The 26,447-nt window shown below is 28.1% G+C and overlaps 2 protein-coding genes across 4 annotated transcripts in view; one reads left to right on the top strand and one right to left on the bottom strand.

The window, feature by feature from the left end:
• Positions 1 to 3,098: 3,098 nt before the first annotated feature.
• Positions 3,099 to 26,447, top strand: part of LOC130664985 (plasmepsin X-like) — a 55,269-nt gene continuing 31,920 nt past the window's right edge. Inside the window, exons 1-3 of one of the 3 annotated variants that reach the window (XM_057465212.1) lie at positions 3,099 to 3,257; positions 7,112 to 7,292; positions 9,307 to 9,497. In XM_057465212.1, the coding sequence (XP_057321195.1) occupies positions 7,136 to 7,292; positions 9,307 to 9,497 (348 nt within the window). In that variant the 5' untranslated portion in view covers positions 3,099 to 3,257; positions 7,112 to 7,135. Of the gene's footprint in view, positions 3,258 to 7,111; positions 7,293 to 9,306; positions 9,498 to 15,763; positions 16,042 to 26,447 lie in introns of those variants that run through there. The other 2 variants (XM_057465210.1, XM_057465211.1) reach the window with 2 other exon arrangements.
• LOC130664987 (TNF receptor-associated factor family protein DDB_G0272098-like) lies at positions 12,910 to 15,913 on the bottom strand. The gene is made up of 5 exons (XM_057465213.1): positions 15,438 to 15,913; positions 15,014 to 15,237; positions 14,181 to 14,573; positions 13,897 to 14,113; positions 12,910 to 13,741 (listed from the first exon to the last, which is right to left on the bottom strand). The coding sequence occupies exons 1-5, from the start codon at positions 15,586 to 15,588 to the stop codon at positions 13,683 to 13,685; spliced, it is 1,044 nt and encodes a 347-aa protein (XP_057321196.1). The 5' UTR covers positions 15,589 to 15,913; the 3' UTR covers positions 12,910 to 13,682.

Here is a 26,447-nt window from a genome sequence, read left to right on the forward strand (position 1 = left end):
GTTATTGAACAGATAAAATTTTTCTGTAATCTTGAAAATCAGGTGAATATAACTCATAGAATGCCTATCCGTGAAAGTGGAAAACTATTATTTCTAATAGTAAATCAAATTAAAACAATGCACCATCTATTGCGTGTAGGAAATTATATATGCAATAGTTTTAAATTATTAAAAAATAAATTTTAAGCAACAAAATTAGTTTAATTATAGTAATCATCATACATTCCGAAGTATACATTCTCATCCATGATCATACATGATTGCCCTGTTGAAAACATTCAATATAGCCAAACACGTTCCTATAGAAATTGTATTGATTTCTATGTGGTCTATTTGGAAAGAAAAAATTCCAAATACAGAGGATTTTAAGATTAATGGGAATCTATGGGCAAGTACAGTCATACCGATAATTTTAATCGCAATCAATGATGTTTTGATGTTTTTGGTATAATCATGAATTCAATGTGGATTCAACTTGTAACATTGTATTGGTTTCTATTGTGAGTTTGGCAATATTCGTGTCAGCGATGCATGATTCTTGTGAAAATAGGAAGCATGGTTTTTATTGTTGTTGCCATAAGGAGTTATTCTATAGTATTTTATTTGTAATAACCTCGAAAAAAGTTTAGTAACTATAAAGAGATTCCACTCAGACTAGTGAATAATAAGCTATACGTGAATCCCAATAAGATCAAATGTTATTTATTGGACTTTATGGGAAACGTCAATTATCGTGATATAAGGGTTCTGAGGAAATATTGTTGGATTTGCAGCGACAAAAACACAATACAGTATTTTAGAAACCAATTCGATTGTTTTAATGAGTGAGAATCAATTGGTTAAACCACATAGAAAATATTTATCATTTTTATATAAATACTATGAATTCTACTTGGAATCAACAAGATTGTTTTTTATTGGAATTCATTGTGTGATTCTCATAAAATAAATCATTTATTTTATATGGACTAAATATACTATTAATATGATTTACATAAATTTGTAGATATTTTTCAATTAATATGTTTATTTTTTTTTTCAATAAGATAATCCTTTACCTGAATATTAATTTGATTGATTGGCAAATAAATTATGTTTTATATTTTAGATATTTTATTTATTTATTTTTTTTTTTTAACAGAGAAGTAGTTTTCGGCTCGTGGGATTCTATTTGGATTCTACCTGCGCTCAGTAAAATCCCACACAATCAAATAAATTCACATAACAGTTGTTCAATTTGCACAGATTTTATAATTGTTTTAGTAATGTTCAATTTTCTATTTCATTAATTACAATTTTACTTGATTTATAAAAACAAAATTCATGTTTATTATGGGCGAATTATTTTTTTTTAAAACCATTTAAAGTATTTATAGTAGTCCTTCGGCTGAAGAGAAGAGCCCGTATCCATTTTGATGGCACTGGCTGGTCTCAACGGTTTCTTACATATTTAGGGCTGAGAATCACGAAAATCTAGTCATTTTTGGTCAAAAATGGTGCAAACGATTGTTAACAATTTAATTGTTTAAATCGAAATAACTCTTAAACCGCTGGTTTGATGGGGAAGTTCATTTGAAAAAAAATTGTTCAGTATGAAAAAATACCCAAAAAAAGATGTTATAGTGTTTTCTGTTTCTTAAATATTTCGCGAAATATAACGCAAAAACGAGCCAGGAGCTTGGACCTTTCCCTCTCGCATGAGCAGCTGCCTATCGCGCGCGCTCTCTTTCTCCACCAAGTCTTATCCAACGCTCGATAGGCCGGAATTTTCCCGTTAAACATGAACGAAAAAAAAAAAAAAATCGAGAAAATTTCGATACCACCAATCGACAGCATTTTTTCTGAAACGAATTTCTGTCGTATCGTCAAAAGACCTTTTTTTTTGTTAACTAATGTTATAAACAAATGAATGTTTTCCGGATTGGATCGAAAAAATCGACAAAATGGCGATACCACCAATCGACAGCACTTTTTTCGATCCAATCCGGACTTCGAAAAAATGAATTTGTTTATAACATTAGTTACCAAAAAAAAAAAACGTCTTTTGACGATACGACAGAAGTTCGTTTCAGAAAAAAATGCTTTTTATTCAAATAAACTTCCCCATCAAACCAGCGGTTCGGGAATTATTTCGATTTTAATAATTAAATTGTTATTACAAATTCTTCTATCAGGGTGTTTTGTAATAAATTTTTTACTTCCCGGGATAAAATTTTTTCATTAAATTTTATAAAATTTCATACAAATAACTCTTTCAGATCTTGATAATAATTTCATAAAATTATATTAAATTTTATGACAATTTCTCAGAGGTTTTAATAAAATAAAAAATTTTTTTTTTAATTTTATAGATTATTTTAAAATTTTATAAAACTTTATAAAATTTCTATGATTTATTATTTGAAACGCTAAATTATCAATTTTTTTTTTTTTTTTTTTTCACAAAAATCGTAATTCATTGGAGAATACGTACTCGTTCTGAATTCTTTATATATGAATATCTTTAATGCCAAAGTAATTTTTAATTATTTCAACGTTTATTTTATACTTTTTCTCTCTCTTTTTTTCTTCATTGTCTAGCCCCATAAAAAAAATTATAAACAAAATATGTGTTAAAATATAAAAAATATTTATTTGTAGTATGTAAAAAATATATAAAATTGAAAAAAAAAAATTATTGGTATGATAAAAAAAATATAAAATACAATAAAAATATATATTGTTAGTATATTTCTTGTATATCAACATACCAACATTTTTTTTCTACATTCTAAGATACATTTTTAATATATTTAAATTACATTTAAAATAAATAAAGTATATACGAAAATCGGCAAACAAACAGCTATTAAAAATATATTTTCTAAACATATTTTATATACATTCATATTTTTTGTATGATTTTTTTTATACTAAAAACATATATTTTCATATACATTATTTTTACCCATGGGGGTAACTCATGCTACTACAGTTCCGTGAAGAGAGTTGACCAGTACAATGTAATATATATGTATATATGTAACATGAGATCTCGAAGGTTTAGTGTCGCTCGGATGTAGAGAACAAACGAAGATGCAATTGACTTACTTGCCAACACGTGAGTGCCGGCGCGTGTATAAGCGCCGTGTCTAACAAAGGGTTCATCGATCGCCAGTAAATCAGTCGTTCCGGAAATTTGTTCATGTGAGGTTCTAGTGCAGCGTGTGTTACTGATTTCGCTGACGAAAACTTATTTCTCAATTGAAATAATATCCGTAAGTACAAGATTTATTGTTCTACATTCTCTGTTTTTAATAACCTTATTAAATTTTCGATTAGTTTCGAAAATTTTAAAATATATATATTTAATTTGAAATATTTTTCAATAAAATTTTTCACTTATTTGTTATTCTGTTTTGTGTCTTCTGTATATAAGCTGTGGTAATAACTTTTTGGAATTCATTTATGACATTTTTATTTAATTAGTGAAAAAAAAAAATTATATTAATTTTTGGTATATTTCATAATTTGAAAACAAAAGAAATATTTCCAACGTATGGGATAGTATTTGGATATTCTATGCGTTAATGGGATTTCGCTCGATCTAATAAATACATATATGTATTTTCAAAGTATTTATCAGTTTCTAAAAATTATTAACCAATATTTTTGGAAATTTCTAATTTCTTATGTATCGAATCAACAATCTTTCGATTCAATCCCGCACCACCCAAAATGCGCTTTTGAGGATTATTAAATTTCTAAAAATTTCACATAAAAAAATTGAATTTACTTAAAAATTTTTAATTAGTAATCTAAAGTTTCATTTAAATATACCGGGAAAAAAATTTGTTTATTGTTTACATATTTTTTTATGACCAAGACTTATTTTGATTCCATATTATGTAAAAATTTTAGTGTATAAAATTCTACTTGGACTTACCACGCTTTTAGAGACATCCAACACGATCCAATATACGTGTACAACAATTTTTTAAATTGTGTAAAAATCTAATTTTTAGAAATATTCCGATTAAATTTTTTCCGATATTTTTTACTTTAAGAACAACAAAAAAGTTTGGGCGTATAGGATCCTATTAGCACATGCTTTCATTAAGTTTCCTTCGGTTTAATAAATACGTAGATGCATTTTACAAATTCTCATAAATTGTTTAAAACTTTGCAATCCATTTTTTCCCTTCTAGTCTAATCTTTTAATGCGTTCCAAGTTTTTATACTAATTAATATAAAGGATATTACGTTTATATTTTATAAATCACTGAATGTACGTGTATAGTACCCTATCCAAAAGTTCCCATAGAATCCGCTCAAATGGGTCAAAAACCGGGTAGAATCCAATAGACTTGAGTTGGTTTCTATGCGGTTTTTGACTCATTTGAAAAGATTCTATAAAGACTTGTGGATAGAAACGCGTTGTCAAAGCATTTTTCATCTTTTGCAAATTCGATAATTTAATTTTAAACTTATTTCCAATTATTAATTCAGTTTCTTAAATTTTCGCTTGATTCCCAGTGAACACATGACCTTATTTTGACGTCATACGTAGGTCATAGAAATGTCACGGCATCTGATGTAAATTTGATGTCAATCTGACGTTCTGCATGACTTTAATATGATGTAAAGCTTGTGACATCATATTGATGTACACATGACTCTTGTATGACGTCAGAGTTATGACTTATGTATTACGTACGTTTGACATAAAATCTACATCACATTATTACGTAGTAATAAAGTCATTATCGTATATCATAATGATGTAATTTTAAAATCATACATTTATGTCAGTAGCAAAGTCACGGTTATACCTAATATGGATGTCACTCTTAAATCATATCTTTACATCAGTGACAAGTCATTATTTTACGCAATGCTGATGTAATTTCCGAGTCTTAGTTTTTGTCATCTATTTATTAAAATAAAACAATCATAGAATAAATTTTCAAAAATTTGTAAATGTGTAAAAATAACAACTAAACGTCGTAGATTTTTGGGTCCAAAGTAATCGATAAACTCGATAATAGATTATTCAGACGTTTTAGATTGAAACATTAGCATCATAAAAAAATTAATTTTATTTTTTTAAATGATATATCGAAATCATCATTTAGGATGACAAAGAAAATGTAACGACAGTTTAAACTCTTTTGATATTAAGATTATAAAGTTTAGTATCGCAATTTTTCAATCGATTAAATTTCATTCAATTTTGTGCAATTGTTTAATATTTCGCAAAATTTTATATAAGATTTTTCAAATTTCACATCACAACAAAAAATTAAAAAATTGGATGAAACTTAATGAAATTTTAAACAATTATCATCGAGGCCGAAAAATATTGTTTCTATAAATATTCATATAAGTTCATAAAGTTTTTTTAAATTTTGTAAAAATCTTTCACGAAAACTTATGAACATTGTCTTTTCCGGCATTTCACTCTAAATACATCAATTAAGCACAAGCTTTGAACTCTCGTGATGTGGACCAGTGAGCAACGTTCAAGACTACCAGCCAAGAGGAACCGTGTTCGAACCCAGCAGACGCCCAGGATTTTTATATTATTTAACGTTATCTAATCTTGTTTCTGAATTCACAATACATTAGGGCGGTAATAATCAGATCAAAATTTCGGTATTTCATTTTTTTTTTTTTTTTTTTCAAAAATATTTTTTCTGAATTGATAATTTTGACATCACCCATATGTCATATTGACGTCATAGAATGTCACACAGACATCACATTGACGTCATGTATACGTCATTAGTTTAACATCATAATCTTACGTAAAAAAGTGGGAAATAATGAGTCACACCTGACTCATCCGTGACTTATATCTTACGTAAATGATGACTTAGCGTAAAGTCACACTGACGTCAAATTTACGTAAATGTGTTTACTGGGTTTGTGCATGGAATAAATTGGTATTTACTTTATATTCGAAAAACAATGCGAATAATTTAAGCGTATGAGATGATATTTGGACTTCTCATGATTCTGATAAAATTCTCCATGATTTAGTAAGGTAAAATACCTAACACCTGATCATATTTATAAATATAGATCTATAAATACATGGAGTGATCGGGTACTAGTCCCTTATCGAATCTTTTACCTTATGTATGTATAGAAATTTTTAGATGAATTTTTAGTTTACATTAAAATTTTTTATTTTTCCATATTTACCTGCGATTTATAGTAGAAAAATATTCTTCGACGCTAAAAATTTTCAAATTTATATTTCGGAATGAGACTTCAAATTTACTTCAAAGTTTGTGTTACTTCATTATTATTACGTTTATTCAATACTAAACCCGGAAATATTTTTGTTACTGATTGAGTAGTTAATTAAAATATATTTCAGATAATAACCCACCCGGGTCAAAAAAATAACTTGCTTTTGACTAAGTTGTCTTACTTAGTACCCATTTTCGCCAACCAAGTCGAATTAAAGTCACGTTATTTTGAATTTGACTTCGTTGACTTAAATTTATAAGTTAAAAAAGTCATATTCAAGTCAAATGAATTATAGCAGGCAAAATCAAGTTAATTAAGTCACAAGCAAGTCAAATGAGTCAGAAAAGTCACAATCAATTTTTTTTTACCTCGAGTAAATTTAAACTTTTCGAATTAATCGTAAATTTTAGAATCATCCGTTTTTGAACTATTTGTAATTTTTGAAATTACTCGATTCAAATTGAGAAAATTCTGATCAGCTTTCAAATATTAAATTTTAATTCAATAGAGAGCTTAGTTTTTAAAGTTATTCGAAATAATTATTTCGTAGATTCATCCCGGGTTAAAAAAATAATTTGATTTTGACTTTTCTGACTTATTTGACTTAATTAACTTGATTTTGACTGCTATAATTCTTCTGACTTTTTTAACTTAAAAATTTAAGTCAACTAAGTCAAATTCAAGATAACGTGACTTTAATTTGACTTGGTTGGCGTAAATGGGTACTAAGTAAGATAACTTAGTCAAAAGCAAGTTATTTTTTTGACCCGGGTAGTTTAAGTAACCAGTTAAGGAATATATGTTTTGAATTTTCAAAATTTTTTTTCTTTCTTTTTTATGATAACAGTGTATTTACGTTTTGTACCTTTTTCAGTTATAGATAAACTTCAGATTACATATGTTTGCGTACATTAAACTTCTCCCACCCGACAATAATTTTGATATTGTTGCGACTTCGCAGATTCAGAAATTTCGATTACCAATAAATACGAAGAAACATTACAAGGTGGCTTACGAGCATAACTTTAAGAAAGCTCTTATTATATTTGTTGAAGGTAAGCTATGTTTTACTATTCATATTGTTGCTAAGCACAGAAAGTTTAATTTATTTGTTTAAAAATAACTTTTTTTACTATTGATTTACCATTAATTAAATTAATAACAGTCCTGGTTAAAAAGTTTAATTAAATCCAATTGGAAACAATGAGTTTTCGATAGATTCCGATTGAACTTTGAAGAATATTGTTTTTTTTTGCTTTTGTTATAATTTTATATCGTACACTACAAAATAAATTTTACACATCCTATTAATAACGACGATTTTTTTAGAATTGTTATTTTTATTATCACTGATTAAATTCTTTACGTTATCTTTAGAAAAGAGAGGAATATATAATAATAATTAATTCCTGTCAATTATTGATTTTTTCACGTAAGTGCATTATCTTTTTCTAAAATAATTTGGGATAATTCTGTTAATTTTTTCAATGTAGAAAATATAAAAATTAGTTGACAAGATTGATATCAATTTTTCAGAAATTAAACGAAATTTTAGTTTATCGATAATCATCAATATATAGCTTCTTACTGAAATAACTATTTTTCTTCACTTGCTTAATTTTTTTTTTGTATATTCGATTTTTTTTTAATACGCGAAAATTAAGAATAACTAAATTACTCATTTTTTCATTAAATTTTAGTAATTAATTAACACACGTTAAACATATATTTAATCAATTTTTACATTAATTTATTTTTTTTAACTTCCCGCTAAGAAAATCGACGATTTTCGAAAAATTGGGAAGTTATTGTTTTCACCACGATTTGCGAAAATCGAAATTTCATCAGATGTCGACGTTTTGAGGTCCTAGGAAGCTATTCTGACTATTCTCAGAATGATGTCCGAGTGTATGTATGTATGTGTGTGTGTGTGTGTGTGTGTGTGTGTGTGTGTGTGTGTGTGTATGTGTGTGTGTGTGTGTGTGTGTGTGTGTGTGTGTGTGTGTGTGTGTGTGTGTGTCTGTGTGTGTGTGTGTGTGTGTGTGTGAGTAAACTCTTTGTAACTTTGTAACTAATAAACCCCAACTTTCCTGAAAATTTCAGATCATTTGATCGAGCAAACTCGGAAATATTGGCGAATTACGAAAAAAAAAAATTTTTTTTTTTAGTTTTTTAGTGATTTCTCAGAAACGACTTGAACGATTGACTTCAAAATCGAATCAGATCTAGAACTTTATAAGCCGCGTCGAATGCCACCCCAACAATCTCAATCGGTTAATTAGTTCGAGAGATATCGTTGGCGAAAGGAATGATAGAAAAGGTTTTTTTCGATTATCTTTGAAGTGACTCATCCGATCAATTTCAAAATTTAATCAGCTCTAGAATTCAAGAAAACGCGCTGATTGCCACCTCAAACGTTAAAATCGGTTGATTATTTCAAAAGATATCGGCGCTGAAAAGTTAAAAAAATAACATTATATGTTATTTTTTTCAGATAAATCAAAATATAATGTGCTAAAATGTGTCTGATATCATACCAACTTTTTCTCTTTATAGTCTCTTCCGATCATCAGATAATGTCATATAATTTGTTCCTTAGTTTTAAACATATTGTCAGCAACAAATTGAAAAACCCAGTCTTTAATGTTTTTCTCGGATATTCCATATATTATCGCTCTGACCTAAGTCAAAACTCATTCAAATCTTGATTTTGATCACTGACATCGATTTCTGCCTCAACACATATACTTTAGAGAACATAGTCGATAATAAAAATTTAAAAGCTGATTCTTCATTAATGATTTTCGATTCTTAACTTTTCAAACTCTAGCATAAAACGTAACTTGTTAGAGCTTGAAAAGTTCATAAAAAAATGATTCTATGTAATAGCATTTTCGAGCTCGAAGAGCTCGAAAATATATTCACAATGATGTTTTCAAGCTCCTTGAGCTCGAAAACAGCGGGAAGTTTTGGGGCTGGCCCGCAGGGTCAACCGACGCCCAGATTTTTTTTTTTTTTCGTAATACAATTCAGCTTTCAGTTAATGTTCATGGTTAAATTTATTTATAGAAACTGAAGCAGCTCTTCACGAAAAAATAAATACAGAAAGAACAAAAGTCCCTCCTGCATATCTACAGATATCGTGTACAGAAGAAAGTGACTTTAAAACTGTTATACCAAAAGAAAAAAATAATCAAAAAACTATTGAGCTAACATCTATCCTGAATAAAAAACTCGCTTTGAAAAAACAAGAACTATTGGTGAGTCATATTTTAATTAATTTTTTTTCCGATCGCAAATATTTTATTTTTTAAATTCATGTTAGTTATATATCGTTAAATCTGAAATATTTGCTCTGAAATATTCTATTTGAAATATTATATCTGAAATATTTGTGGCAGATACCTCGAATTGCTCGAACAAAAATGGAAAAAGTGCTCGTTTCTTAATAAATGTCGTTTTTTTTTCTTGAATATTTTAAAACATAAAAAATTACTTTATCAATTAAATCCTAAATTTAATGAACCCCAGTACTTAAAGCTTTTGATTGACGTAGCAATAAACTAAATTTGATCATTGATTCAAAACATATCCGGCCCTAACGGACCCAAATTACGGTAAATTACGGTAAACCCACCGTAAATTACGGTAATCTACCGTAAAATGCCGATTTACCGTAAATTACGGTGGATTTACCGTGAATTACGGTGAATTTACCGTAATTTACGGTGGTTTTACCGTAATTTACGGTGGTTTTACCGTAATTTACGGTGGTTTTATCGTAATTTACGGTGGATTTACCGTAAAATACGGAAATACGGTAATCCACAGTAAATTACGGTAATTCGGTAATCCACCTGAATTTTTTACTGTAGATTTATCGTATTCGACGGTAAATTTACGGTATACCCGCCGGAATTTACGATAATTCACCGTAAATTACCGATTTACCGTAAATTACAGTGGATTTACCGTAATTTACGGTGGGTTTACCGTAATTTACGGTGGTTTTATCGTAATTTACGGTGGTTTTACCGTAATGTACGGTGGGTTTACCGTAGTTTACGGTAAATCTACTCGAATTTTACGGTATTCTACGGTAGATTTACGGTAAAATTACCGTCAATTTACGGTAAATCAGGTCTGCTAGGGGGAATAAGACACTTGGAGAAATATATTTTTTCAAATTTGTTCATTAGATAAGCCGTAGATTACTATCAAAATATCTCAAAACTTGTTATTTGTGATTTCGATCAAATGAAGAATATTAAATGATTCAAAAAACGCCATTCGCAATTACTTAATTTATACCGGTCCAATATTATCTATATCTCAATCATGACGATTTAACGCTTTTTAATTTTGAAAACATTCCGATTATTGGGTTTGGCTCACTGGGTTTTCTAATTTTCGAATTCATATTAGCAAAAAAATACAATCTAAAGTAAAAGAGAGTATATTAACAAGTGTGCACTGCTTTAGCTTTGATTTCAAAGTTTTATTGTAATCAACGACGAATAGGTCAACATTTTTTTTACTTTATCTAAATTTTGACTCTTACATATACAATAATAAAAAATTTATATTTAAAAGAAATTAGTAGAGAGACAAAGCGGGTTCTGTTACAACGGGGGCAAGATGGGCATGATCTGTTGTACCGGCGGATGGTAAGTTATCGATTTATGATAATGTATCGGTTGTTGGTGTACTTATCTAGAGCCCTTTTGACGCTAATTGACATCATTTGGATGATAATTGGAAGTCTCTTTTACCGATCGAGCTTATCTAGGGCCCGTTTGATGCTAAATGTCAGCCATTTTGAGCTCTTATCCGCCATTTTGAGGACCCTTTTGACGTTATTGTGAACTAATTGACGCAAATTAACATCCATTTGAGCTAATTGACATCATTTTGACGCTAATTGACATTATTTTGAGCTTATCTAGGACAGCTTTGATATCATTTGGATGCTAATTGGAAGTCTTTTTTACCAACCGAGCTCGGCTTATCTAGACTTTTGATGCTAATTGACATTTATTTTGAGTGCAATGACAGGTGGCGCCTCATGTATCGGCAGTTGTTTTACCGGCCGAGCTTAGCTTATCTAGGACAATATTCTGATCATTTCGCAGCTAATTGACAACATTTTGCGTCAATCAATGTCTATTTTGAGCTCTTATTTGCCATTTTGAGCTTGTATTATGACAGATGGTGCCTCATCTGTATTTTGAGCGGGAATTTTTGAAAAAATCAATACTCGCGTTGGCCTTACAGTTGTTACTTCATGTATACTTTGAGCGGGATTATTTGAAAAGATTAAAACTCGCGTTGACATCATAGTTATCTGTTTTGAGCTCATTTCCGCCATTTTGAATCAAATATTATCTTCATGTCTGCCATTTTGAATTAACTATTGTGTCCATTTCCGCCATTTTAAATTAAATATTATGCCCATTTCCGCCATTTTGAATTAAATATTGTGCCCATTTCCGCCATTTTGAATTAAATATTATCTTCGTGTCTGCCATTTTGAATTAAATATTATGCCCATTTCCACCATTTTGAATAAATTTCGAAACTTTCAAGCTTGCGTTTATCTGGAGATTACTATATGAATAAGTAGTGCATTTTTAAAAAAGTTATCATGCACTAATCAGAAATTGCAAGATTTTTTCAACATCATTTTTTTTTTAGCAACAGCGAATTTTTATTTTTAGATGATGACTCATCCAGTTCCGAGAAAAAAAACTTTCCATTGTCCTATTTTTTAACTGCGTAGTAGCATGTTTATTTTTAGATGATGATGACTCACCCAGTTCCGAGAAATAACTTTCCATTGTTATTTTAACTGCGTAGTAGAATGTTTATTTTTAGATGATGACTCATTCAGTTCCGAGAAAAAAACTTTCTATTTTAACTGCGTAGTAGAATATTTATTTTAAGATGCCCGGGAAAAAATCAGCATGCATGATCATGCCTGAGCAGGCTTAAATCTCATGCATGATCAGGCCTGAATTTTGGCCAGACATGAACAGGCATGATTTTGCCTGAGCAGTCATGATCATGCATGATTCTGCCTGAGAAGTCATGATCGTGCCCTGTCATGCATGATCAGACCTGGATTTTGGCCAGGCATAATCATGCATGACCATACATTATCATGCATGATCATACATTATCATGCATGATCTTCCCTGAGCAGGCATATGATTTTATAATCTGATTCCTCTCGAGCACGTTTGGTCGTATTTAAATATTGGCTGCTTATGAAAAATACGATCAGGCATTCCCATACTGTTTTTAACATATTATTCACTTAATGAATTAAACAATTAATATTTATGAATGCAAATTGTTTTTTTATTTATTTAACTATTAATATACTTTTTTAACATCACTTAAATTTAATATTTAACGCACTTACATATATTATTCATCAATTTTTCTTAACTAATATCAGTGGTCACATATTCTAAATATGTAAGTAAGAATATTCAGTCAAATTACTTTTTTTTACTAGTTAAATAAATTATTTATAGACTCAAATGACTTTGGCTGATGATAATGTTAAATATAAATATATTTGCAATATATTAAAATATTAAATTATATATCATCATATTAAACAAAAAAGTTATTAAATTAAAAAAAAATTATGATAATGTCTTGAGTTTTTAAACTTATTTTTTATCATAATGACTTTAGTCATATATAATATATTCTATAATAAATTATTACATTAACCACATCCGTTATTGCATAAAAAAAAAATTATAATAATTACTTGAGTTATTAACTTAATTTTTTACCATAATGACTTTTTGGTTTTTTGTTTTATTTTCTGTTAATACTATTGAAAGTAAAATAAATCATTGGTGCAAACGTTCTAAGTATACAAAAAACAAACGATAAAATTCTTTTTCTCACCTCCGGGCGGAAAGCGTCAACTTTCGTCCCGCTGTGCAAAACGAAGTTGCCGCTTCCCGCCTCCGTCGAGGAGAAAAATAGTATACACTCCTCGGGAAGTAAATAAGAAAGCCTCAGATCACATGTTTGTTGACCTCGGCTTCGCCTCGGCCAACAATTACATGTGATCTGAGACATTTCTTACTTTACTTCCCTCGGTGTGTAATATACTATTAATTGTGTCTTTAAAGACAAACTATTTCTATTATTAAATGTTTATAACATTGTACATACTTTACTTAGTATACAACTTTATTAATCAGCTATGGCTTACTCAAAAAAATAAAAATTTATGATTGTTATCCAACTTTGAAAATGTCTTTAATCAACATAAATAGCACGTTTTTTGTTTATGCAGTATATAAATAAAAAAAAAAGTACTTTTATAATAAATTTTAAAAAGCTAACTCTTTTCACTTGGTTGTTTTATTTTTGTGAAGTCTTAATTCCGTTAGCTTTTGGCCCATAGCTTTTTCAATTTATCGCTTTTCTTGAACAGGATTCCATTTCATTCCCTTTGCGTAATCCATAGCATACTCTGAAAAAATTAAGGATGTTTAATAAATTGGGCTATACATTTAAATGAAAATCTAATTAACTATATATTTATTTATAAAATTTCTTAGCAAGAATAATTTTAAATATCGTGAACACTTGAATAGAATCTAAAAAATTCAAGTTTTTAAAACATACCAATTATTGCGTTTTTTGCTTTGCCATGTAAAGAAAGCATGGAGTCATCTTTTTTTCCTCTCATTGGTTTTCCAGTTAAAGTGCAACGGAGTAAAATATCATTTTTTATCACTCCTTCGAGTAGCTGTCGCGCAAGGTGCGTTGCTTGAGTTGAAGTACGCAAAGCCGTATCTAAAATTTTTGATTTGACATAAATGCCATTTTTTAAATGCTCCATCTAAACAAAAACAACAAGTTTAAAATTAAAGAAAAAATATCTTTTTTTCTAACACCATCAAACCTACATCTTCAGAGTCGACCCCAAAGAAATGATTATCATCACTCAATGCATAGTTTTCAGTTTTTATGATAGGAGAATTATTTTTATCAGTGTCAGATCCAGTTGCGATGCTCTTATTGTTGTTTACTTTATTATTATGAGTATTATTGCTCATATCTTCAAGAATTTTTTCTGAATTCTTTACTACTTCTTTGTCAGTACCATCTGCTTTGGGAATATTTGATTTGCCATTCGAATCTTTTCTATCATCACTTTTTGTAAGTTCTGATAAAGAAGAATTGGAAGAATTAAGAGATATTGACAATTTTTTGTCATTTCCTGGGATATCATCGACTGATAAATCATCAGAAGATGCCTTAGACGAAGAAGACTCAACAACTACACGTTTTGGATCCATCTGAAATAAAAAAATTGAAAATACAAAATTTTGAAAATGTATGAAAAGTTTCCTAACAATCCCGTGTAAAAAAAATTGTTAAAAAAGTGTTGACTATTCTAAACTTCAAAACGTGACACAACGACGAACTTTTTTGAACGTTTTTTAAACTTTTGAAACTTCAAGAGAAAAATCAATAAATATCCTCATATTATTAAGATATGCTAAAACGAAAAACGTTTAGAAATAGTTCGAAATGAGATTTTTCTGAGCGTATTTCGCTCTGAAAAATGTTGATTTGTAGTATTAAGTCAATCGGTTTTTTTCTGTGTATTTTCAGAAGTTTGAAAATCGTTTGAAAAAAGTTCGTCATTGTGTTACGTTTTGAAGTTTAGAATAGTCAACACTTTTTTAACCTTTTTTCAACAATTTTTTTTACACGGGATTATTACAACTCATACTTTTGGTTTTTTAGTACTCCTCATATTTTTTGGTGTATTAGTTGTTTTTGTTTCATAGTCTGCAGGCGAATAGCTTCGTTTCTTTACTGTCTGGCGTTTTCCTATGACAGAGGGAGACGATTCAGACTTCTCCACAGGTTTTTCTTTCGGCTTTTCGATGGATTTTTTTGTTTCTGAATTTTTCAGAATTTTTTTGGCTGCGTTTTTTAATTTATTTATGTCCTCTAAATGAAAAAAAAAAAAAAAAAATTTCAGTACTATTCATTTTTGAGGTTAATCTAAATTTGATAAATTCACTAAATATTCAAATTGATATTTATAGCTATGATATAAATAATTATTATAAAATACTGAATTAACAAGGAAAATCTTATTTTATTAGTTCTAAAGAGTATTATAATTATATTAATATATATATATTTACCGGAACATTTCAAAACTTCTCCTTTGTACTTTTTCTTTTGATAAGTGAACGACACAATGTCACCAATTTTTACTGTTTTTAAATCGCAAATCATGTCCTCATTTTCGACATATAATAAAGAGTTATCCGCGCTACAACTTATAAGATACATGATTACCTGAGCAGAGCACTAATTATGTTAATTATAAGCGTCTACGACAAAACGTGTAACAAATGACACTGGCAAACTTCCGTGCACACTGAAAACCGACGCCATCCGCCATTGGTCCCGAAAGTTGTGACGCCATTACATAAAGGCGCGGGGGCGCGGAATTATAGGACTGGACTGTCGATCACACGCATACATTCATTTTCATTAGTATATGTCGCTAAATATATTCGATTGTATAAATAAATAAATAAATCTTTGCTTATAACCTCTTTTTTGTAAATCAGTTAATTAATAGATGCTCCAATAATTGTGAATTATCTTTATTAGTAATTTAATAATTTAAACTAAAATATAAATAAATTAAACGAAGATATTATGGCATCAACTGAAAAAGAGCCAAAGAATACAACACCCAAAAGATATAAATTATGGAGATGGGATCGAACAAATAAAGTATGTATATGTAGTTTATTTAATTTTTACTATTAAATATTAAATAGTTATGAGAATCGATTTAATAAAAATTTAAAAAATTATCAACAACATCCATAAAAATGATACTGAAATATGATCCAAAAGTTAGGAGACATTACACAATTTTTGGATTTATTTTTAACAAATAAATACTTACATACCCTGATTAAAAAAATGTATTTGACAGGATTAATAAGGATTAAAATTTTAATACTTTCAAATCCTGCTAAATACTGTAAATCCTTTTTCAAAATTCACGATTAATCATATTAAATACTTTTTAATACTAAAATAATCGAAAGGAGTAGAAGGATTTGAAAGGATTTAACGAGCATTTAAAATTTTTAATGCTATCGAATACTTTTTAATCCTGAAATAATGTTTTTATTTCGTTATCTTTTTAGGATATAAAAGGATTCAACCAGTATTTAAAATTTTCAATGCTATCGAATACTTTTTAATCCTGAAATAAAGTTTTTATTTCAATATCTTTTTAGGATATAAAAGGATTCAACTAGCATTTGAAATTTCTAATGCTACCGAATACTTTTTAATCCCGAAATAATTTTTTATTTCACAACCTTTTTAGGATATAGAAGGATTTCACCAGTATTTAAAATTTCTTATGCTACCGAATACTTTTTAATCCTGAAATAATTTTTATATTTCGTTATCTTTTTAGGATTTAAATGAATTTAACCAGTATTTAAAATTTCTAATGCTATTGAATACTTTTTAATATTGAAATAATGTTTTTATTTCGTTATCTTTTTAGGATATAAAAGGATTGAACCAGTATTTGAAATTTCTAATGCTACCGAATACTTTTTAATCCTGAAATATTTTTTTATTTCCTAACCTTTTGGGGATATAGAAAGATTTCACCAGTATTTAAAATTTCTAATGCTACCGAATACTTTTTAATCCTGAAATATTTTTTTTATTTCATAACCTTTTTAGGATATAAAAGGATTTCACCAGTATTTAAAATTTCTTATGCTACCGAATACTTTTTAATCCTGAAATGATGTTTTTATTTTGTTATCTTTTTAGGATATAAAAGGATTCAACTAGCATTTAAAATTTCTAATGCTACCGAATACTTTTTAATCCTGAAATATTTTTTTTATTTCATAACCTTTTTAGGATATAAACGGATTTAACCAGTATTTGAAATTTTTAATGCTATTGAATACTTTTTAAACCTGAAATAATTTTTTTATTCCATAACCTTTTTAGGATATAGAAGGATTGAACCAGTATTTGAAATTTCTAATGCTACCGAATACTTTTTAATCCTGAAATAATTTTTTTATTTAATTATCTTTTTAGGATATAGAAGGATTTAACCAGTGTTTGAAATTTCTAATGCTACCAAATACTTTTTAATCCTGAAATAATGTTTTTATTTCATAACCATTTTAGGATATAGAAGGATTGAACCAGTATTTAAAATTTCTTATGCTACCGAATACTTTTTAATCCTGAAATCATTTTTATATTTCGTTATCTTTTTAGGATATAGAAGGATTGAACCAGTGTTTGAAATTTCTAATGCTATTGAATACTTTTTTAACCTGAAATAATTTTTTTATTCCATAACCTTTTTAGGATATAGAAGGATTGAACCAGTATTTGAAATTTCTAATGCTACCGAATACTTTTTAATCCTGAAATAATTTTTTTATTTAATTATCTTTTTAGGATATAGAAGGATTTAACCAGTGTTTGAAATTTCTAATGCTACCAAATACTTTTTAATCCTGAAATAATGTTTTTATTTCATAACCATTTTAGGATATAGAAGGATTGAACCAGTATTTAAAATTTCTTATGCTACCGAATACTTTTTAATCCTGAAATCATTTTTATATTTCGTTATCTTTTTAGGATATAGAAGGATTGAACCAGTGTTTGAAATTTCTAATGCTATTGAATACTTTTTTAACCTGAAATAATTTTTTTATTCCATAACCTTTTTAGGATATAGAAGGATTGAACCAGTATTTGAAATTTCTAATGCTACCGAATACTTTTTAATCCTGAAATAATTTTCTTATTTAATTATCTTTTTAGGATATAGAAGGATTTAACCAGTGTTTGAAATTTCTAATGCTACCAAATACTTTTTAATCCTGAAATAATGTTTTTATTTCATAACCATTTTAGGATATAGAAGGATTGAACCAGTATTTAAAATTTCTTATGCTACCGAATACTTTTTAATCCTGAAATCATTTTTTTATTTCGTTATCTTTTTAGGATATAGAAGGATTGAACCAGTGTTTGAAATTTCTAGTGCTACCAAATACTTTTTAATCCTGAAATAATATTTTTATTTCATAACCTTTTTAGGATATAGAAGGATTGAACCAGTATTTAAAATTTCTTATGCTACCGAATACTTTTTAATCCTGAAATCATTTTTTTATTTCGTTATCTTTTTAGGATATAGAAGGAGTGAACCAGTGTTTGAAATTTCTAATGCTACCAAATACTTTTTAATCCTGAAATAATATTTTTATTTCATAACCTTTTTAGGATATAAAAGGATACAACCAGTATTTAAAATTTTTAATGCTACCGAATACTTTTTAATCCTGAAATCATTTTTTTATTTCGTTATCTTTTTAGGATATAGAAGGATTGAACCAGTATTTGAAATTTCTAATGCTACCGAATATTTTTTAATCCTGAAATAATTTTTTTATTTCATAACCTTTTTAGGATATAAACGGATTTAACCAGTATTTGAAATTTTTAATGCTATTAAAACAGCCTCCTGTCTTTCAACGTGTACCGCATAATACGGTAACCAGATCACCGTGCCATATCCCAGTATGGGTCTAACTAACATCATATACAGTTGTCGTAAGGTTTACAACTGCTTGAAATCTTTTCGCAGCCTTATTATACAACCTAATACACTTTTCGCTCTAGTTATCACATTATCCACTTGACTTATAAAGTTTAATTTATTCAACTTCGAATTTAGTTCAAGGAAAATTAGGAAAACGATTGATCCTAAAGTCCACACCTGCAACTTCCCACTAATTTCATACTGAAGCTCTCAAAATTGCAGTTATTACGTTTTTGAACTCTTCGAGCTCGAAGGTCTGATAGAAGTTTAATAAAAGACTATTTTCTGAATATTTAAGCCGCCATAAGTTTTGAAGGAATGAGCTGATTTTCACACGATTGGCGGGATTCGCCGCAGTTTTTTAAGCCGCACAAAGAATTTTCAAGTTTGAATTGATCGAGCTAGGAATTCCGGAGTAATTCCAAAAAAAACTTTTCGGCTTTCTTTCGATAACGATAACTTACAAACAAACACACACACACACACAGACAGACAGACAGACACCATCGTGGGAATAGTCAGGGAAGCTTCCTAGGACCTCAAAACATCGAGATCTGATGAAAACTCTATTTTCCAAAAACGAAATAAAAACAATAACCTCGATTTTTGAAAATTTTTAATTTTCTCAGCGGGAAGTTAAAAAGTTTTTATCTCTAATAAGTATTTTGAATCGTGATTTTATAAAATAAAAAAGTATTTGAGCACAGGAAAAAAAATTCTATGTTATTAGATATAATTATATATAATTATATGAAACTCTATATAATTTTATATAAATTTGTATAATTATATATGATTATATCTAATTTTTTAAAAAATTTTATGTTTAATTGTATATAGAAATTTATAATTATTAGGGTGGTCGTTAAAAATTAAATTTTATTCTCTGGTGCCCTATAAAAAGCTTCTTTCTAGTGAAAAAATACCTGAGAAATTTGGTTTTTTCGTTTTAAGTAAAAATAACACGTGCCTTAGGACGATCAAAGTTCATTTTTTGATACAATCACGGTTTTTTTTTAAATATCTCATGAAATATGCAGATTAGAGGCAAAAATCAGAGTAACAATTTTTTAGGAAATTAAATTTTTGACAAAAAAGGTCATATTTATTTTTTTTATAAAACGTGTATTTATGAAGATATTTAAAAACAACTTTTTTATATCTTATCAATTGGGCATTTTAAGAATAACGAATGATGATAAGAACGTTTTTTCTTAAATATAGACAAGTTCATAAGTCGTAACATATCAATTATTTATGCTTGTTACAGTTTCTATATACTTGGAAAAATGTTATTTTCAAAATTTGTAATCCTTAAAACGCTCAATTCATAAGATCTAAAAAAGTTCTTTAAAAATATCTTCATAAATACACATTTTATTAAAGAAATGAACCCGACCTTTTTTGTCAAGAATTTAATTTCCTACAAAATTGTTTCTGTGGTTTTTCCCCCTGATCTGCATATTTCATGAGATATTTGAAGAAAACCGTGATTGTATCGAAAAATGAACTTTGATCGTCCTTCGGCAGGTGTCCTTTTTATTTAAAACGAAAAAACTAAATTCCTCACGTATTTTTTCACTAAAAAAAAGCTTTCTATGGAGTGCCAGAGAAAATTTAATTTTTAAAGACCACCCTAATAATTATATATAAATATACATATATAATTATATAAATTCATATATAGTCTTAGATAACACTATATATATTTATATAAATCTTTCTAATTTAATAAATATAAAAGTATCTATAATCATATATTTTAATATGTAATTTTATATAAATATATATAATTCTATAATTTTATATATAATAATGCATATTTATACATTCTGTCTAAAATTTTTTATATAATTTTATATAATTATATAAAATTTTATATAATTGAGTTTTAAGAAATTCTATCTAATGGGAATTTCTGAGTGAATAATAAGCTGTGCGGGTGGAATCATAACATTTTTTCAAATAATTTATATATGATCGAATAATGTAAGATATTATTTGGAATAACTGATTTTACAATGATTTATAAAATTTCATAAAGTCTAAAAATTTTTTGGATTTACCGCATTCAAAAATGTTAGAAAGTATACAAACTTTTTTCAAATTTCTTAGAAATACATTAACAAGACCAAAAACAGGATGACAGCAAAAAAATTTTGAAGTTTCAACAAAGAATTAAGTTATAAAAAACTGAGATATAAAAATTAAACAAATTTAAGATAAGTTTAAAAAATTTTAACTTCTGATTTTTTTTAATTTACCAAAAGAAGTCATTATCGCCTTGATATTAGTGGGTATACCGCTAATGGTCTCTTGACTCTATGAACAATAATATAATTTACTACAATGCTAATAACAGAATCAATCATTTATTGATGTCTCTAATTTTCTCAAGTTCATTTGAATTCAAATTAATACAATTAACACCTCTTGTCAAGTGTGTACCCTTGTGGAAATTTTTCTCTGCAGAAAGTGAAAATAATTCTTACAAATTGAAAATAACAGTTTTAAAAATCTTATTTTCTCTTAAAAACTCTGAAAAACTCGTAGAAAGTCAAAAAAAATTATATTAAGTCCTGAAAAGTCCAATATTTAGTCAAATTTGGCAATTCTTCGAGAAGAATTATTAAGACTTTTTAAGACGTAGCAAAAAATTTTCATATGGCAATACAAAATGTTTTTCAGAATAATTCAGAAAAATCTATTGAAATTAAGAATATTATTACAATTATTGGAAAACAAAATTTCTGGAAAAATTCGGAGAAATTTAAAAATTGTAGTTAATTTATTCAAATTTTTTTATATTACAATTAACATTAAATAATTTACTCATTTGAATAAATTAAGAAATTAAAAGGATAGGTAGGATATTAATGAAAAACTGTTTTAATTATCAAAATGATAAATATTTTATTTTGGTGTACTAATGAATAATTCAATAATTTTAATGGTAGAAAAAAATAATAACAATCCGGTAAGTATAATTGATAGTATTATGATTTTTAGTACTATTCTCATCATATTTTAGAAAATCAACTGTGTTTTTATGCATTTCTTATTTGTCTCATTCATTGATATGAATCGAATTTTTCATGAGCAAGAAATAACCAATATAAAATAAGCCATATAACCTTTTATGTTTCATTGATATTCTAAAAATAAGAAAAACGAAACAAATACTCACTGCATTGTACATCCTCTATAAACGTATAAATAAACTTATATTTAAACTTAGATTCATCGTTTATAAAATAATAATACACTAATGCAAACAATTAAAGGAGCAGAAAAATTTTATAAATTTTTTAGTGATTTTTGGAAGGCTGTAACTTGGTGAAAAAAAATCGTATCGAAAATTCAAAAAAAGCATTTTATAGCTTGAAATCTCTAGTTTAAGTGTATTTTTTTCAAAATTTTCTAAAAGCTCCGATTATTGCGCAAACATAAGAAATACCGCGAGCCAAAAAATTTCTAAATTTTTTTTTTTTTCCGAAGAGCCCACGGACCGCGCGAAAATTCTTTTAACTAAACGAATGCATACATCGTTTAGCAAATTTATTTAGCTTGAATTTGGTTTTTTTTTCAACCTCGTAGGACGATTTGTCGCAGAGATATCAGCCTTCAAACAGAAAATGATCCTTTTGGCTTTGATCTTCGATATTTCAGGTACCAATGATCGCACAGAAAGTTGAAGGGCGGCGTTGAAAACTTGAATAAATTCCCTACAAGACCCTGTCATCATTTTTTGAAAAAAAAATTTTTTTTATTTTTAACATCCATTAGAAGAAAGTACAAAAAAATGACTTTTTTTGGTTTTTTAGTAAATCAACCGCTACTCTGCAAATATCGATAAAAAAAACAATGTTGCCAGGGACTTTTTTAGCTTAATGTACCCCCAAGACCCCTGTAAATTTTTAAATTGATCTATAGAACCGTTTTTTGGGAATCATCGATCAAAGTTTAGCTAAACAATTAAAGGAGCAAGTTTTGTTCCTTTAATTGTGTAATCATAATCAAAATGAAAAAATTATTTTTTTTCGACTTTTCTCAAATTTTTGCGTTGGTAACTCAGCAAATGCAAGGAAATGACAAAAAAAATAAAATATTTCAAAAAAATGTCAAAAAAAAAATTTAGAACACAAAAAACAAGTTTCAATTTTTTTTTTCTTCGATTTTTTTTGACATTTTTTGGAAATTTTTTATTTTTTTTGTCATTTCCTTGCATTTGCTGAGTTACCAACGCAAAAATTTGAGAAAAGTCGAAAAAAAATAATTTTTTCATTTTGATTATGATTACACAATTAAAGGAACAAAACTTGCTCCTTTAATTGTTTAGCTAAACTTTGATCGATGATTCCCAAAAAACGGTTCTATAGATCAATTTAAAAATTTACAGGGGTCTTGGGGGTACATTAAGCTAAAAAAGTCCCTGGTAACATTGTTTTTTTTATCGATATTTGCAGAGTAGCGGTTGATTTACTAAAAAACCAAAAAAAGTCATTTTTTTGTACTTTCTTCTAATGGATGTTAAAAATAAAAAAAATTTTTTTTTCAAAAAATGATGACAGGGTCTTGTAGGGAATTTATTCAAGTTTTCAACGCCGCCCTTCAACTTTCTGTGCGATCATTGGTACCTGAAATATCGAAGATCAAAGCCAAAAGGATCATTTTCTGCTTGAAGGCTGATATCTCTGCGACAAATCGTCCTACGAGGTTGAAAAAAAAACCAAATTCAAGCTAAATAAATTTGCTAAACGATGTATGCATTCGTTTAGTTAAAAGAATTTTCGCGCGGTCCGTGGGCTCTTCGGAAAAAAAAAAAAAATTTAGAAATTTTTTGGCTCGCGGTATTTCTCATGTTTGCGCAATAATCGGAGCTTTTAGAAAATTTTGAAAAAAATACACTTAAACTAGAGATTTCAAGCTATAAAATGCTTTTTTTAAATTTTCGATACGATTTTTTTTCACCAAGTTACAGCCTTCCAAAAATCACTAAAAAATTTATAAAATTTTTCTGCTCCTTTAATTTTTTGCATTAGTGTATAATTATAATAAAGAAATTTTTTTTTCTTTCTGTCGGTTCATACATATAACTAAATGATGACACTACGTTGAAATCTACATTTAAGAAAATAATAAGCTTCATACAGAAAAAAAATCAAAATAATACATAAAATATGAAAGCAATAATTTTTAGACATATATTGCGTTATTAGTATAATCAGTGTTTCTATAATAAGTTATGAATAAAATATATCTTTTTTTGTTTATACTAAATTAACTTAGAATATTTCACTTTAATTTAAAAATTTAAGATCTTCATATTCATTTCAAGAAGTATTTTCAATTATTATCTCCTATTCAAGTAACATGAGAATTTTTTTTTTTTTTTTTTTAATTCCATAACTTTATAACTCGTCAGACAATCAGCCGACCGAAAGAACTGGACATATTTTCATTGGAAATTATACGTATTATATATATACATATATATATATATATATATATATGATGTATATGAATTTGAAAGCTTTCCAAATTTTTCTTTAATTTCATAAAAAAAAATGACCCTACCAACAATTATTTTTGCGGCCTAACAATTTTTTTTTTTCTTTATTCTTAGCAGACGTAATGGCTCTTCCCAGATATGTATTTAAATTCTTTCTCTCTGCTCTAATTTTTTCATTACTATAGTTCCTGTTGTTTAAAAATTTTTCAAAATGGTATGATAATAGTTCTTTTTTCCGCGGTGATAAACGCTGTCTGCCACCGGTGTTAGATTGAGTACGAATCACTCGCGTGGATAACGTTCGTTTACCCCATATTGCATGTGCCATGATGGTGATGAATTTTGATGGTGTATCAGCATCATCGGCTTCGCGATGTGCAGCGCTGTCGATAAATAAATTGTCGCCGATGTGAAATTGATCATTTCGGTAAAAGTCTACGTTATTATTAGTATCATGAAAATCATTTTCGTTTTGCAGTTGTTGACCTAACGGTGGTTGTTGAAGCTGATATTGTCGTCGTGGCTGTTGTTTTAGGGGTTGTCGTTGCCGTTGTTGCGGCTGTTGTTGTTGTAAAGGTTGTTGTGAGGGTTGTTTCTGTGTTTGTTGACGCTTCTCAAGAGAGGTTCGGGCCAATAAAGTCTGCTGTTTCCATTTTTTTGTTTCTATCTCCTGCTGCCGACATTTTTCTCTAAGTTCGGATATCAATCGTTCTTCTTGGGTTACATTTAAATCCTGAAAAGAAAAGTCAATTAACAATTTAAGCAATGTGTTATAGTAAGATTAGTATTATAGTAAGTTTTGAATGATAAGAAAACACATATGAAGCTTACCACGTTATTTTGTACTGATGGAGTTTTCTGCCGCATTAAATTTTTACCGGACGTGGATGGCTCAGTCTGCAAAGTAGATTTTTTTTTTTATTACTAAAAAATAAGAACAGCTTCAATTTGTACGCAACTACTTAGCAACCACATATTTAATTTGAAAAATTCGACTCTTTTTACTCAAATATCTTTGTCGGAATAATAAAATTTAACTGTTAGAATGAGTATCTTTCGTGTTTTATCAAACTCGTACAAACAAGATGTCATGAAATTCCATAAAATTATACATCAATAAAGTGTACAAAATTAAAATGTAGTATGAATACAATGCAATACTGCATTCGAATTTTCTGCATTCCCGGGAAAATATGATCAGATCTGATCAGATAAGAACAGGCATGAATCTTCAGGTATGATCAGGCTTGAGCGTATTTAACGCTTCAGAATTGAATAGATATGAACAGGCATGGACAAGTATGATCAGGCTTGATCATGTCTAATTTCAGGCCTGATCATACATGAACAGGCATGGTCAGGTCTGATCATTTTTTCCCAGGTTACTACAAAATTTATATGATTTAGTATAACTTTCTAAAATTTTGTAAAATATTTATTTCATAGGATTCTACATTTTATAATGCTTTAGATACACGGAAAAAAATAGGTGCTGCAACAGGACGCAGTCTTTTGGGGGCCACAGGACAAAATCCTGTTGCAGCGACAGGATTTTCATGTTACAGCAACAGGAAAAATCCCTTGGAAGCAACAGGATGCTTCCTGTGGAATCAATAGAATAAGAAACAAGTTTCATGTATTGATTTTATTTTATCCGTATAATTAAATTTGCTTGTTGGCCTTCAATTTTTCTGAAAAAAAAAAAATTGGTGTTTTATTTAAGACTTTAAACTAGAACTTGAACGAAGGAAAAAAAAAAATGAAAATTGGATTTTCGGCAGAGGTTTTTACGAAAAAATGAAAATTTCGGTCAAATTTCCTTGACATTTTGTTTTTTTTAAAATAGTTGTAATTGAAAAAAAAAAATCCTTCGTCCAAGCACGAGTAAATTGTATCTCGGAGACCTGTGTAAAATTTCATCAAGATCGGTTGAGTAGTTCTCGAGAAATCTTGACAACCGACTTTAAAAACACAGTTTTGAGTAAAACACGTTTAAAGTTTTGAGTGAAAATA

The sequence above is a fragment of the Microplitis mediator genome, chromosome 3 (assembly GCF_029852145.1).
Source record: "Microplitis mediator isolate UGA2020A chromosome 3, iyMicMedi2.1, whole genome shotgun sequence".
Lineage (NCBI taxonomy): Eukaryota > Metazoa > Arthropoda > Insecta > Hymenoptera > Braconidae > Microplitis > Microplitis mediator.